Source organism: Phalacrocorax aristotelis, chromosome 8 (assembly GCF_949628215.1).
Source record: "Phalacrocorax aristotelis chromosome 8, bGulAri2.1, whole genome shotgun sequence".
Taxonomy (NCBI): domain Eukaryota; kingdom Metazoa; phylum Chordata; class Aves; order Suliformes; family Phalacrocoracidae; genus Phalacrocorax; species Phalacrocorax aristotelis.
In genome coordinates, this window is record NC_134283.1 from 44978950 (window position 1) to 44995098 (window position 16149).

The window sequence follows — 16149 nt, forward strand, 5'->3', positions numbered from 1 at the left end:
GGGGGTGTCTGCACCCATGTGCCGGTGTCCCTGGGGCCAGCGAGTGCCTGTGTTACGAGTTATCCCACCCGGGCTCCCGACTCCCTTGATTGCTCCTGGTGTGCGTGGTATCAAATAACTGATTTTGGCCTACCCTCTGCTTGTATTTTTAGAATAATTGCTATAAACATTCTTCAGGATGTTTTTTAAAAAACCACAACAGCCATTTATATATTTAACAATATATATTTTTATATATATATAATTTCTAGATCAGTACATTCATCAGTACTTGCTTCTCTTCACAAACAGAAGAACTCTTACAATAGTAGACTTTCTAAAATAAATACTATTAAAATAGAGCTTCAAAATAAATATTCTATACAAAGAAAACCTTCTGTGGTAACTTTTCAGGGTGTATATGTGGTAGGGTGGCAACAGGAGAAGGGGGAAACCTTTATCAGCGTGTCCAAGCGTGGGAGGGGAGGGGGAATACCCAGTGCTGTGAAAGGGTGAGGGCTCGTCCAGGTGGGAAAGCCGGTGCCCAGGGAGCAAAGGTGTGAATTTAGTAGCTGCTCCTTGTACCCGGCGGGCACTGGGACAGAGGGTGCGGTGGCGGTTTGTTTGTTGAAGCCGCTCTGGTGACGGTGAGCTCCAGCCGGGGACATGGCGTGGCCGTAAAGTCCCCCCTTCTTGCTCTCTGGGCCTTTGCCTCTGTGCTCGGGCAGAGGACAAAGCCCGGCAATGAACCTGCCAAAGCAATTAGCAGGTCAGGGCAGTAAAGCCTAAGCGCCCTGCCATCCTCCTCCTCCTCCGGAGCCATTCTGCGGTGGCACAGCATCGGTCCCGGGGGAGCCTGCCCTCGCCTCCCATCTCGCCTTCGCGGTCCCACCGCCCTGACGTGGCCGGAGAGCAAACGTGGCACCCGAGGCTTGTGCTAATCAGTTTGCAAGGGGGAACCCGACCTGCAGCCCAGAGCTGCCGCCTCCGTGTCCTCACGGGGGCTGAGCCCACACGGCACCGTGCCCGTGGTACGTCTCAGGGTTGGGAGGAGACCAAAGTACCTTAAAAGGGGATGGGGGGGAATGGGGGCATTGGGATGGAGGAAGAGAGGGGAATAAAGACATTACTGACCGGAGACGTACCCTCCGCCAGCCCCGCGGCCGGCAGAGCCCCCGCTTCGGCTGACCCCGAGCCTTCCCGAGCGCTCTGCAAAGAGCTCAGCGCTTTCTTGCCATGCCTTGGGCCAGGAGCTGAGGGAGCAGGGTCCGACCGCCGCCGTGCCGGGGGGCCGAGGAGAGGGAGGGTCGCCCTGCTACATTTACCACTGCTCTAACACATCTACTAACACTTTACACTCTTCCAGCATGGGAGCGGCTTACACCATAGCAGGATTTATATATTAAAAGAAACCAACAGAGAAATAGTTTACAACTATGTACAATGAAAGGAAATCCATATGGGATTGCCGGGTGTATATACATGAGTGTAGATTGGCACAGTGGCGACCACTCCAGCGTTGTGTTGGCTTGCAAGGACCATGCATCTAAACCACAGGCAGATTTTCAGCAAAAATCCCCCAGGAACAGCCAAAGACAGAGGGTCAAAAAGGCAAAACAACCATAGGAGGAGGCCATTTGAATATGTATGGTCCCAACAGAGGAGGGCAGCAGGTAAGTACATCTTCTGCTGCATTTTCTAGCCTGCTTGTATCTTAGAAAAATGATTTATCTTATTAAATACAATACCTTATACATTCAACCAACAGCTAGTCTGGGTTTGGTTTTCCATTTACCCTCTCATTTGTGCAAGATAATATACGTACAGCTCTCGATCCCCACCTGCTCCCTTCTTTCTGGTGTCCCCATATGGTCAGCATGAGGATAAACTATAGGAAATGGTATCTGGTGACAGATGTAGTATCCCTTTTCCTATGATTTATCATATACAAGCTAGCAAATGTTATAAATATAGAAAGTTTTTGTTTTCTTTTTTAAATTCCCCATTCAATAAATATCTATAATTAAGCTTAACTAAACCCCAAGTCATCCAGGTTAAATGAACTCTTTAAACAGAAGACACCAGATCCCCCATCAGTCTGCTCCCGCCAACCCCTGCGCAGCAACTCTATTGCGACCAAGCAAATGGGATTCCTGGAAATGCTACATGAGCTCTGCCTATTGCTTATCTAATTAGAGATGACATTTCACTGTCGCTGCTGTGCATTTACTGAGGAAATTTCCTCCAATTAAAAAAAAAAAAAAAAAGAGAGGCTAGATCAGTTTTCTGCATGCAACAAGTACCTACCTACTTATTACAGTGTTGCATGTGTGGACGAAGACTTTTATTTAGCACCTTGTAATTGTCAAGAGAAAGGGGTTACTGCATCCTGAGGGAATGCAGAACCGGCCCTAGGATGAGTGCACGGACAAAGCCGATGATAGTCACTTACTGAAAAGCACGGGCGAACTTCTTAAATACGCTCTCTTCCCTCCCCTGGCTTTTCCTAGCATTTGTTATCACTAAAATAAACACTAAAAGCATTCTCTACGCTTAAAAAGACACACTTTTGTACAGAGGAGGCAAAAGTGGAACAGCAGCAATAGATGGGGGAATGGGCTGTACTTCAGGCAAATGCCATTCATCCCCAAGACAAAAAAAATTAAAATCTTAATATTTAATGAGCAAAGAAGAGCTTGTTCCAGGAGAGGAGCTACTGGATTGATATCCCTATAAAAATACACCTACGTGTATCATACACTTAGGTTTTTTGTGACTTCTTACCAGAGCTTAAGAGGTTTAGAGAAACAAACACTAGCGTCTTAACTTTGTGGCGTGAGTTAAGATCCCCTTTGCTCCAGCACCAGGGGAGCGAGCGTGCGTGCTGGGGGAAGCGGGACTCGGCCAACAGCCTTCTGGAGCAGGTTTGTACTGCTGATGTGAAATTAATATTCCACTGAATGAAACCTGATGCTACAGATCAGCTCACAGGCAGGACGACATGATGTTTATACAACTGCCCGAACACATCCTGCTGCTATTCTTCCCGGGGAGGGAGCGACCCTGCTACTGTCTTGCTTTTAAAAAGAGGGTCCGAATCAACGTGGCTGGGTGGGTTCAAAGAAAGCAACGTGCCTAAATGTGAAGAGACCCTTGTACTCATGACCTGTATCTTTACTTCTGGCTCAAAATCTTTGAGGGACATAGAAATCTTTTGAGAAACACGTACTTTGTGTGCAACTGGCCCTTCTAACGGTGTGCAGGTGGGGAAGGAGGGAGTTAACCCATCACCTTCAACAGGCTGCTGGTAGCAAATCAGAGTTTGGAAGGAAAGCGAAAACAAGAAGCCCACCCTGAATACGACGAATCCGATGCAGCTTTCTGCAGCCGGGAGTGGGTATTGCTTGTGCGGCCGTGCCTGCCAAGCGAGCAGTTAATGGTTCTTGTGGTATGCAGGCATAGTGAGCAGCCGTCTGTCCGTCCGAACCAGGAGTATTTAAGCAGCTGTACTTCATGATATACATAGGTTTTTCAGCCTTCACTCTACATTATTAAGATTCCTCCTTTGGCCCCATCTATTTAAATTCTGACCAGTTCCGAAACCCTGAATAACCCAAAGTGCTTCAGTTTGTGGAAGTAGTTGCTTCTGCTTTCTCCGAAGGCAGAAGCCCAACGTTATCCTCCGAACACAGGTTATTAAAAAGAGCCAACGCCACCCCCCTCCACGAAGCGTCCTCCCACTCCCTGCCCTCCCAAACTATCAAAAGGGCTTTTCTGGCCTGCTTCCTTTGCTCTCCGGCAACGCCTTGCAAATGACACTGTTTGTGTTTTTGCATCTGCATCCGGGCCGGCTCACTTGGTCGTAGCATCTCTGGGACAGCTTGACGCAGCCGGTGGCTGGCAGGTAGCAGAGCAAGCAAGGGAGCACCAGGGAGAGAGCGCTCATGAAGGACCAGCGGGCACAGCAGTTTGAGTGGGAGCAGGAGCAGGGGTGGTCGGCACACGTGCCCTCGTCATCCTCGTTGGTGCAGTGGTAGAAGACGCCCTTGACGAGACACATGCAGGTGGAGTAGTTGACCAGGTTCTGTGCCGAGCAGAGGCACTCTTGGTTGCACACCCAGCACGACGGCAGAGTCCGGGGGAGCGCACACTCCTTGCACTTGCATTTCCCGCAGGCTTCGCACAGTAGAAAGTGCTTGTCCAGTTCCTGAGACACAGGTCCCTTCAGGTCCAGGGGTTTGCAGTTAATCACCTTGGGCTGAATGCGAACCGCTCTGGGGGAGGACTGCTCTGCCATGGGTGCCGGGGCCATGTGGTCCAAGAGCCTTTGGTCTGAAGATGTGCTGCTGCTGCTGCTGATGGAGCTGGGGCGCCCGCTGAACGAAATCCAGGGGTGGGTGACATCCTGCTCACAGCGCTGCAGGTGCTGGTTGGTCAAGACTAGTTCATGGGGGCCTCGGGGACGCTTCTGGGCTGCCAGCTGGGAAGCGGTGGGGTTGTCGGTGTAATCGTTCTCTATGTGAGTTGTCTTCATTTGGTCGATTGGCAGGATGGTGAGTGGGTGCTGCAGCCGCCCATAGGGGATCCGACTGTCCAGCAAGGGCTGGACCATCACGGAGTTGGGGACAACGGTGATGTTGTGGGGAACCCGGGCCTCCATTGATAAAGCAGCCTGATTACTGGTGAAAAAATCAGCTCTTAAGTATCCTGGGGGAAGGAAAGGAGAAAGAAAAGGGGTGGGGGAGAGAAAGAGCGCATCGTTATTGAATTATGCTGCAACCCCAGCCCAAAGAGGGCTCTTGGCTGCAGCTGGTTATTATGCAGAAGGTCTTACCAGGTAAACCTGTCTCTGAGGGAGTCAGAGTGCTTGCCCAGGTATAAAGGGCATCACTCTTCCTTTGCTACTGTTTTCCGCTCCCTAACCTTGGCCATACATAGCTCCTCTGGTCCTGGGAGGGGTACTGTTACTGCAGGCTCCTCAAGTGCCCATTCATCATTTTTAGAGGGAAAGCACCCATTCATCATTTTTAGAGGATTACCCGTGCATATTCACACGTATTTTTGTCAGCAAACCGCCTGAAATGACTTATCTGAGGTTTGGGGATTTTCCCCGATTGACCCCGTTCCCCAAAAAAACCTTGATGCAGAATTGTGGCTCGCAGTTGTTGGCTTGGTACAAAGATCCCTCGGAGCGCGGGGCTGAGCACTTGTCCTCGCTAACCCAGAATGCGCCTGCGGGAGGGTGGCTTGGCTTCGGCGAGGAAGCGTCCCGTCTCCACCGGGAGCTGCTGGTTTCAAAGGCTGCTTTCAGCCCTCCTGCGGGAGGTGGAAGTTCTTGCTCAGCAGCTCGTCTGGTTGCAAACCAGCGTGAGAGCGGACGGGCACGGCTCAGGGGGAGAGCACGCACACGGGTCAGACTTGATATGTCACCTCGCGCAGGTAATTAGGCACTCGTCTTCAAGACGCTAAGTGGACTAATATTTAGTTTAAGTGCTGTTTACTAGCTAAACTAGCTAAGCCGCCTATTGCCGCAGTTTCTAATTTCATTGAAAGGGTGCAATTTATCCTGGAGTCGATCCAAAGATTCAGCAGCGGCGTAGGACAAGAAACCACAGGAAGTAGCTAAACTTAAATCAAAGAACGGAAACGACTTGGTTCAAATTTAGAAAGTGCACATTGTTTTCTAGTAGATGTGCCATTTCCTCACGGGGTGACCTTTATTCATAAATAATATAATGTTGGAGATCAGTTTAAAGAAGCAGTGAGTAAAGCTTCAGAGCAAGTCGCAGGAGGGGGAAGAAGCTTCTGGTATCAAGTAAAAGGAAATAGTGAACGGCTTAAGGCATTGCCAGTTGTTTGTGTTCAGGCAAACAAATTAACCTTTTCCAACAGGATGCAAGATTTTAATATTGCAGTAGTCTGAAAAAAGAAAAAGTCAGGGAAAAACTGCATCCGAGCACAACCAAGTCACACGCGAGAAGCGTGTGTGTGAGAGAGTAAATGCATGCACTTCTGCAAGAGCATTTCCCCCCCTCCCCAAATTCAACACAACTCTACAAAAATTGGAGCATGAGCTCGCTACGCATTTTTGGAAGGAGAAAGGGAAGTGCATTATTACCCACTGAAAAATGTTGTTAGAGTCCACTATTATATTTGTAAATCGTTGCTTTGATAGATCACTTGGCATTTGAGGGGTTGAAAATCTGCCAGTTCTCCCGAGATCAATAGGAGAGAGGGCTGACGCCGGCCGGGGGCCAGAGCAGCAACGCGTGGTCAGGGCGGCACATGCCGCCTCTGCGCGCTGGCACCGCGTCCTGCCTGCCGGGCTCTTTGTCCGCTGCACAAGACGAGCAGGAAGAAGTGCTTTATCTAGCAGTAATGATGATTATCGTAATGCAGTCCTTATGCTGTTACTCTTCACTAGTTAAAATTCTCTGCTGGGTCTTAGCCCTTCATGCAAAAAATTTTTTTTCATTATTCTTAGCTCGTTGACATCCTGACTTGAGAAACAAGAGAGTTTTAAAAGCATCTTTTCCTACTTACTGTATTTAAAAAAGAAGCAATGATTATGACAATCGTGGGGCACGCAGAGGCAAAAAATAATCTATTTTCTTTTGTATATCGGAATCCAGTGTCATGATATAAAGATTACTTGCTGCGAGCCAGAGTTTAGCAAAATAGTCAGTTCTGTATCGGCTAAGTGTTGTGTTTGCAGGAAGACTTTGATTTCACAGTTTGTTGGTTTTTTTTTTTTTTCTTTTTAAGGAGAGAGATGCAGCTGTTTTGGCTGGCAAGAGTAAGTGCGGCTGAGCTGATATTAGATGGAAGGTAGCTGGAGGAAATGGTGGCGTGCTGAGCGATGTTACAAGCTTATCTGTCTGGCCCTTCACATCACTGCCTCTCTGTAATTTTTAAATAAGCTCTAGCACGGGGCTCTGTGTTCTGGCCTGAGCTCAGTCCCACTTGTTACCGAGTCTCTGGTCCATTCACAGGAGGTTTAGACTGGATCTGTGGGCTGTTATTTGTTTTAAGGTGCATCGTGCGCCAGCACGTGCGCGGAGGAGAGCCGTTCAGCCCTTAGGCAGCACCCGCCGCCTCTGTCCATGCAGCGGGGCTGATCTGATGCTGATTTGCCCCGATACGGCGGCTCCGAGCCAGGCTGGCTCACTGAGGGCGCTCGGCATCGCTGGCGGCACCGCGCGGGCAGCCCCTCGCCCCGGCGAGCGGCGGGCAGCAGCCCGGGGGGGGACAGGAGCAGCACAGCGGAGCTGGCGCCTGGGCTTTGCGTTAACTCTGTCGCTGCACAGTCTGCAACGGTCCAGAACTAGCGATGACATCACATGGAAGTTATGTCATCAGGTTAATCTGGAGAAGGATTGTAGCCGCAGGCACGCTTCAACCACCCAAACCCCTGGTACGCAGACATGGCCATAAGCAGGCAGACATTAAAAGATGGCTTAAAGGAGATAACGATAATCAGGATTTCAGAGTTAATTACCACGGAAAGGAGAGGAACCCTGGACTAAACACCACACTTTGGGATGGGTAGCATTGACAGTTATTCATCATCTGTTTTCATTATAATACTCCTTCAAGTTGTCCAGCAGGCAAGCTGCTGCAGAGCAAGGGGAATGGAAGCCCTGGCACGGCGAGCTCAAAGACCCTGCAGATATTTGGGCAAAGATCTACTTGGATAAAACCTCTGGAGTGAAGACAGCCAAACACGGCTCAGCTTTCCTACTTCTCAGACCCCTGCTCTGGACAAGACGTCTCTCTTGCTGAAGATCACCTTTAAAACACCATAAATACACACCCCACCAGTTTTTGGTGCTAGTGCTACACGTGGTCCTTTAACTTCTGCCCTGCCTTCTCACTCCTGAGCGGGGGGTTTCCACAGTTGACTGCTCTCACCTTTTGAACTACGCTTAAGCAACATAAATTTCTGATATTTATGGAATTTTCCAAGGACTGTTACTACATTGCTGCCGATGGTCTGGTCACCAGGAGGTTCAGCAGTGAAGTAAGATTGCTGGTGACAGACCAAGGCCAAACATCTCGAGTGCTGAACTAGAGAGTGAGCTGGGTGGTGTTAATTCTGCAGGGAGGTGGTTCTCCATTGGGATCTGCCCAGATGACAGCAACGACACTGCTTTATGGCGTGGTCGCTTCAGCTTTTGTGTCTGTGTGCCTCCACAAGCATATGCCTTGTGCACATCTTTCCCTGAGCTCTTTCTGTTTAAACTTTATGTCTTCATCCCATGAAAAGAAAGACTTCAGCAAAAGGCACCAGGTAGCACTCCATCTCTCACAGTAGAGAAGAGGAATCCAGGGAAGTTCTCGGGTTAAAGACTTGTGCTGCATCAGAAGCAAGCCAAGAAGCCAGGCTGCTCCCGTGAATTCTTGCAGCCTGAGGTGTGCCTTCCTGGGATGGATCCTGGTGGCTTCCCTGGAAGACCCCCCAAAGGCATCAGAACTTGACCTTGTTTGGTTGGTGTGTTCCCCAGAGGGAGGCATGCAGCTACAACCAGTCTGAAACTGTTCCAGGATGACGGGAACAATAAAAGCAAGTCATCCTTTGAAACGCTGTGGGTTTGCAAGCAGATATAAGGATACCAGATAGTCCTGTAAACAATCACGAGGTACGATGTCTGCTCAGCAGCAGGAAAGCTCATTCCCACCGCAGAGGCAGGGCACCATGACCTTCACCTCCCCACCAGGAGCCCATCATGCTCGCAGGGTGCTTATCAGCAAGGACAACGTTGCCCTGAGCAGCAACATTGGGATCTTAGAAACTGCAGCTTCTGTTCCAGCCACGTCTCACATCAAAAGTAGGGTTTGGAGTGACCTGGCAGAATTTAAGACTTTGAAAAAGGACAAGAGCTGAAGGGGTGTAACCTTGGGGCTCTTGCCTTGGCTCCAAAGGCCTGCACAGGTGAGCAAGGTGGGGTTCAGAGTGGTCAACTGTGTCTTGTAGTTGCTGGCGTTGGCTCAGATGTTGAAGGGACCTAATTCAGCGTACGGCACGTGGAACTGTGTGTCTGAAGCAGCCCCGGGTAGAAGTGGTGACAAACGTGAGCAACTTCGGTTGGGAAGGGAGGCAAGAAGGAATAGGCTGAGCTGTCCCTCTCCCCTTTAACCAGAGTGCCTGAAGCTGCCTGTGGCAGCCACCCTGGCTAGCCAAGAAGGGGATGGTTACTAGAGATGAGCTGCAAATGGCAAACCCCCTGAGAAAGACCATTTCTGCTCATAGGGCTTGTCTGCTGTGTAAGAAAAGGACTGAAGTTTGTGATGCCGGTGTTGTGAACAGATCTTCTCCTTCTGGCGATGGCAGCTGGGTGCTGCTTGCAAATACTGAATTAATTGCCCAGATTGAACGGATTTAATATAACAAGATGTGTCATTTAAAGAAAATTGTAGATTAAAAGAAAGGAAAATAGAAGAAGAGACAATAAAAAAGTAGAATAGGAGATTTAAGATACTTCAGCACCATAAGTTTGCAAAAGCTATGAACTTCATGTAGTGCCTTTGCTGGCCGCTGGACTAATCCGTCCTGACTGCAAACTGCATTTTAATTGAGAAAAAAAGGCCATACAGAGTACGTGTAAACAAAACCAGTTAATCTTTGACCATCAGTAATTAGAGACATATTATAGCATTAACATAGGCACAAATTCACAGGTTGCAATTGTACAGGCAATTTTCTGAAAGCAGACAACAGGAAGAAAAATTCCTGAGTGTGCTCTTACATTGGGATTTGTTCATTCTTTAGAGGTAGGTAAAACAATGAAGTCTTTTTCAAAGCAGAAATGTCAACAAACTCCCATGTAGAGAAAATTTCTCTTCCCCCACGCCATCCAGGGACTGCATGGTTGCTCACCACATACAATTTTCAAGTCAAAATACATTTCCTTCCAGGGGTTTAAAATTGGATTCTAAAGTCAAGTTCATAGATGTGCTGCAGTGCTTGTTTCATCTCTTCATCAAGATATTGCCAATTTAAAATTACTATTGTACTAGATAATTACAAGTCCTAAAGATGTAGGAAACCAACTGTTATTTTAAAGTGTTTTGGTATTACTTCAGGCTCGAAAGCTTTGTAAGATTCTTTAGTCACATGAAGTTAAAACAAAAGTGATCTTATGTTTTAATAGGATTTTGGACTTGCCTGCATAATTTTATAGAAAGCTACATCCTTGTAAGCGATTCTGTGAGAAAGTCATATAAACCCCCAGGAAAGCTCATTCTCATTAATGGCTTCCGAACAGGTTTTGAAGCAATAAGGTTCTAGTGTCTTTATTTTCAAAGTGGAGCTGGATAGCTTGTCTTCCAGTTACTGAAAAACAAAATGGATCTTGACTTAAATATCTAATGAGTGCAGGCATATAATGTTTGTAAGTGTCTCAGTTACCTATTAGTTAATAATTTTAATAAGTTCTTTCTCACACGGTTAACAATGCTGTAGATGTATGCGGTAACAAAAGAAAAATGAGAATAAGGGACTTAAGAGTCCAAAATCGGGTCTTGCATGGAAGCAATCCTGCAAATCCCGGCCCTGGGAAGCGCTGGTGTGACTGACACACCCCCGGTGCCCACAGTCCTGGGGAAGCCACGGGAAAACGAGAAATCGCGCTCTCACGACCCACGTCCTCTCCGCCCCGCGCCAGGTACCAGGTACCACAGTTTTGCCCAACCCACTTCTGAAAGATGCAGAAAATTTCAACATGCAGGTGCTGACGTGCAAACCTCTGAGCTCAGTCTTAAATATCGCAGGAAAGAAGAGCCCCAGCCACGGTGCCTGGAGTGCGTTTGCTAATAGAGAGACCCCCACTATGATCAGAGAAGTAATGTAGCCACCGTCAAGCCCTTCCATCCTTTGTAAGCTGCGTCTACCGGATCAGGGATCACTTTACCTCCTTCTAAAGAATTATGCCTTAATGACACCTCATGAGCAGCCTGTGCCTTCTGCTGCTGCCAAATGGCACCAGTGTCAGGGACGAGCTGTTTGCCTCGGCAAACCAAGCCTTCTCCTGGGGTCGCTGGCACTGGACGGTCCTGCGCGTGCTCTGCAACGCCACCAGTGCCCCCTCTCTCGAGCCTGGACCTGTGCCCTGAAACGTCGGGGAGCTGCTGAACGCGCGGTCGGTGCAATACTGCCCATCGCTGGGCGGTGGTGGCCGGCTCCGAGACATCTATACTGGTTATAATGGTACTAGGTGGGATGGAGAGTATGGTATGGGAAGAGCCACCTTCTGCCTTCTTACCATGAGCTAGAGAAGCATTTCTAGCAGAGTAAAACAGACTTGAGTTTTCAAGAAGAATTTTTGATCACAGGTTTCCAAGATTTTTCCAAATGTGGAAGCATCACAAGCTTTAGTGCAGAAGGGATAGAAAAATTACAAGCAAGAGATGAAAGGCCAAGCCCTGACTGGTGCCCATGGGGGCCGGGCACGGGAAGGCCTGAACCGCTCGCCCGGCATTTTGCTGTGGGTCAGTGATGGCGAGGGGACAGACCAGAGACCTCTGAATCGTGTTGCCTAACAGCTGGATCACGCCTCCTCTTGGTTACTGTGATACTAGACCTGTTCTTATCCACGCAACAGCTGAGTTACAGGCTCTGAAAGAGATGTGGCTGTCGCCTCGTTCAGGTTAACGTGTTTGTAGTTATAGTTGCAATAAATGTGCTGCAGAAATTTGCCTATTTTCTTTGCTATACGGACCACACGAATTTCTGAGACAACAGGGCAACAAGAGGAAAATTTAAGAGAGCAGCGGAATCTTTACAGATAAATCTGAACACAAAAAAATTATCATAATTGAAAACAATATACTTTGAAGTAGCACAATGTCAAGGGAGGCCTGTGCAAGTCAACGCCATTCACAACTGATGCAAACCAATGCAAAATTCCTCTGATTTTCGAACAATCATGACTATTCTCTCTCCTGTGGTGGTTTGGTTACGCAGTCTAGAAAACCTGATCTAGACAGCCTCGATCACAGCTCCATCCCGTGCTCTGGGGACGTGCACAAAGGCTGCCTCGCTGGCCCCGGCACGGCGTTGGAGAGCAGGACCCACCAGCGACGTACAGCTCCTCCCGACAGCCGTTTGGAAGAGAGGGAAATACCCAGGACATGGCTTGAGAGCGAAGCCAGGGTGTAGCTGGTGTAAGGCCTATCCTTGCTGTCAAAGGGCTTCGCAGAGCGCGTGCCCTGAGAGGGGTGGCCCTGGCGGAGCAGGGAGCTGGGGAGGAACTGGGAGCAGGCAGGGTGCTGCTTCCCCCAGAGCCAGCGAGAGGCATCGATAAAGGACTCGCTTCCCCGAGTCCTGGCAGAGGAGGGGCTGATAAGGCAACAAATTCTGCCATTGCCTTTGTTTGGCATTAAGGACATCCTCTTGCCCAGAGCTCCCAGCAGTGGCAAGGGGAGGCTGCTGCTGATGGAAGTCAAAAGGTTCAATAAAAGCTTTTAATGAGGGGAGACTACACTTGAAGTTAAAGGAGACCTTTCAGTAAGCACATGTTTTTAATGTGTAATTAAGAATAATATGTAATGTTGGAGTTCATCAAGACTGAGTTAGGCTGTCTGAATTTTGAGTCAAGCTGTACGTGCTTTAAAAAGAGCTAAAAAAAAAAAAGCCCTTTTCCATAAAGCGTTTATTAATATCAACAAAATATTGATACTAATTCTTTTTGTTCCTCTGCTCAGCCGCCTTCTCCAAGGACAGCTAGAATTTTCTCTACGAGTAATAAGGGGAAGAAAAAATTTAGAAAGCTTATTAGGGAAACCTGCCATTTTTTAAAATGAGACACTAAATTCTTGCCAGAGCGTGGAAATTCAGGAGCTGGGAAATGAGACCTGTAGACTTCCAAGAAGCTGTCTCTGTCCAGCTGAAGTCTGTGCCTGTGATGTGAGGGAATAAAGCACATCTTGGACCACTAACACTCAGATCTCTGGGGACTCAAATTTCTTAGTCAAGGCTTTGCATTGGATAAGAATATTTATTTTATGGCCAGAAAACTAAGCTCAGGTATGATCTGTTAAGCTAATGGTACTAAATGGTAACCAAGTTAGAAGGATTTTGTATTTTCTCAAGGAAATACATTGTACTGCATGTGAAGGGAATAGAAAACAAACAACACTTGTGCAACTGTTTGCCTATAAAGAGGCAGTTTTAAGCACTGGGCCCCATTTGGAAAAATCTTACAGCAATATGATAAATGAATTTTTTGCTTTTACTGTTAATATTTGGAAAGCTATATAACTATGAATTAATTATTGTTGTAGTGTTGCAAGGCTTGTGAGTTTTACTTCACTGAAGTCTGATAACGGGAGTTTATTTGGGGGAAGGGGGAGGATTGCTTTTTGAGATGTTGCTTTTCCCAGTATGATTTGGGAGTTAGTCATGATTCCATGAAAACAGCTTTTGTTTTGCTGTTGCAGGAGGAGAACAAATAATTTCTCCCCTGCACATACCTCATGGAGAATTTCAAAAGGACTGCAGTATTCAGAAATAGTCCTTTTAATTTTATAATACCAATATAGAGTCCCTTCTAGCAACAGAAAACACAGTAGCCCATGGAAAATGGCACATTTATCAATGAGACATCCCCAGTGGGGTTCCAATAACTGAGAAGAACCCCTCCTCCTGCTATCATTCATTTTTATATGGAGAAGGGGGAAGCTAGTCATCAAGATCATTGTGATTCAGTGCACAAATTGTAGCTTTATTCTCCAACCCAAAATAAAGAGGGGGTGGGGGGAGCGTTAATATTGGGAGAGCTGGGTTTCTCATTCCCTAATTAAACAGCGATTCCTGAGCTGATTTTTTACATACTTTACCCTTAGCATGGCATGGAAGAAAAAAAACAGGAGCTGAAGAAGTTTTAAAGGATCTAGAACGTGCCTTTTCTACCCTGGCTAATTCAGGGATGCTTTTCCTTTTCTCTTTCTTTCTCTCCTTCACCCTTTAAATAAAACCTTGGGGCTCTAAAAGATTTAAATCCAGAAATCAGACCCTTGGTCACTTCAGGAAAAAGAGCGAAGCCTTTTCCTCCTGTGATTAATGCTGATCTTCATTTGCACTGCCATTTCCAGTCCTGCTTTCCTCTAAGACCTTTGTGCCTTTTATATGCCCCTTTCTGTTTTTTCCATTCCCCTTCTGATAATGAATTTTCAGAAGATGTCGTCTCTAGGCTTGTCTTTCTCCTGTGACGCCAGGACTGGTACCAGAAAATAAAAGCCTGTCTTCTCTTTGCTACGCAGTTGGTAGAGAAGAGCAGCCAAGAGAGGTTTTACCTCCATATATAATATATTTCATATACCTTTAGGAAATTATTCTAGGTACACATTTTTATTGCTTACCTAGCCTTTAAAAAATATATATATTATCCATCCAGATGTAAAACTGAAGCAGCCAAGTGTACAGCAAGACAGGGGACAGAACAGTGATGGAATAAGGCACCGAGGCCAAAGGAAAAAAAAAAAAAAAGCCCAGTTGTATGAAATAAAACACTAAAGAGCAAAGGTCACGCAGAAAAGATCTGACACACCAGTGGCTGATCTCTGAAGTGTCCTATTATGGAGACAGCCCAGAACTGCTTGACACTAACAAGACATAGGGCTTGGAAAAAGGGAGGAAATGCGTATAATCAGTTTTCATATTCCAAAGCAAGGAATATCCAATTCTTACTTGTCAGCTCAGGTAACCATCTATTTAAGCTCCTTTTTTCGGGGAAAGAAGGGGTGAAGGAGAGGGCATCCCATTGGCAGAAAGAAGAGCCTTATTCTGCTGTAAAAGCCCTGCAAATAAACCCGACGCAAGTATGGTGAAACCTGCCTGCCATATACGTACACCAAATGCAGATGTTGATGAGAGGACACAGAAGAGAGGTACAAATAAGAAACATGAACGCAAATTCTGCAAGAAACAGGCTATTTCTTCCAAATGCAAAGTCTGCTTTAGGTTGTGAAGCATCAGACAGCTATCCACTATATATAACTATAGATAATTGCTGTTGGAAAAGTCACAGGCAGAAATATGCTCACAGTCAGTGATCTTTAAGGGACAAGACGAATGCATCTAGAAAGAGCGCAAGATTTTTTCCCTCGGGGAACAGGCTCGATTTTTTTTTTCCCTACTTAAAAAACATCTAACATTTGCCCGCAAACACGAATTTCGTACTTACTTTCAATAATTCAGCTAAGACCATCTCTCCATAGGCGAGTTAATCCTAAATCAGAGGCGGGCGAGGGGGGCCGGCCCCGGGGATGCCCTGGCGGGAGCTGCGGGAAGAGACCTGCGAGCGCGGCGCTGTCAGCGGCCGCCGCGGTGCTGCGGCCGCCGCTGCCTGGGAAAATGGCTATTTTATGAATGGGAGGGCAGCGGCTCCTTCCGCGCATGCGCGGCCTCCCGACTCTATGAATGGGTGGGCACCGGGGCGCCAGCGCGCATGCTCGGCTTCCTTTTATGAATGGGGGGCTGGAGAAGACCTTACTGGGAGTTGCGGAGGACGGGTACGGCTCGCGCTTTTTTTTTCCTCTCTTTTTTCCTTCTTTCCTTTTTTTTTTTTAATTTTTTTTTTTTTTATGAATGGAGGGTAGGCGGCAGCTACGCATGCACCGCGCCCCCCGCCCGGGACTGGAGGTAACGGGGGCGGGGGGGCACAGCCGAGCCCCCTCCCCACGGGCCCTGGGGCTCGCCCTGCTCCCGGTCCCCCGTACCCTCACCCCCCACAGGGTGCTGTGGCTAGTGGGGAGCGGCCTTAAGGAGCCTCCGTTGCCCCCCAGTTGCCCCATCCCCACCCCCGGCGCTGTCGGGGAGCGGCCTTGAGGAGCCTCCGGTGCCCCCCAGTCGCTCCATCCCCAAACCCCTGGTGCTGCCGCTGGCGGGGAGCGGCCGTGAGGAGCCCCCGGTGCCCCCCAGCCGCCCCCTCCCCCTTCCCGCCGGGGTCCCGAGCCGCGCTGCCCCCCGCGGGTGCGCCTTGCGGGGGTGTGTGTGTGCGCGTTAGGCTGCAGCTTTTGGCGGTCCCCGCTTTCGGGGTGTGCGGTCGCGAAGGGAGAAAATATTCCCGATTTCCCTTTAGCGTTTGGTTGCTTCGGCCGGGTTTAGCCCTGCGGCTCGGCCCCCCCCCGCCCCCGCCCCCGCTGCAGCACCGCCGCCTCCCCCCGCCTGCC

The 16149-nt window shown here is 48.3% G+C and overlaps 1 protein-coding gene across 1 annotated transcript; it reads right to left on the reverse strand.

Annotated features, from left to right (window-relative positions):
* Positions 1-205: 205 nt before the first annotated feature.
* SPRY4 (sprouty RTK signaling antagonist 4) lies at positions 206-15408 on the reverse strand. Its single transcript, XM_075103017.1, has 2 exons — positions 15162-15408; positions 206-4686 (listed from the first exon to the last, which is right to left on the reverse strand). Exon 2 carries the CDS (start codon positions 4637-4639, stop codon positions 3740-3742), a length of 900 nt encoding a protein of 299 aa, XP_074959118.1. The 5' UTR covers positions 4640-4686; positions 15162-15408; the 3' UTR covers positions 206-3739.
* Between the last annotated feature and the right edge of the window lie 741 nt (positions 15409-16149).

Excerpts from the sequence above, each read along its gene's own strand:
- SPRY4 (XM_075103017.1), bottom strand. The coding sequence starts at position 4,639 with ATGGAGGCCCGGGTTCCCCACAACATCACCGTTGTCCCCAACTCCGTG.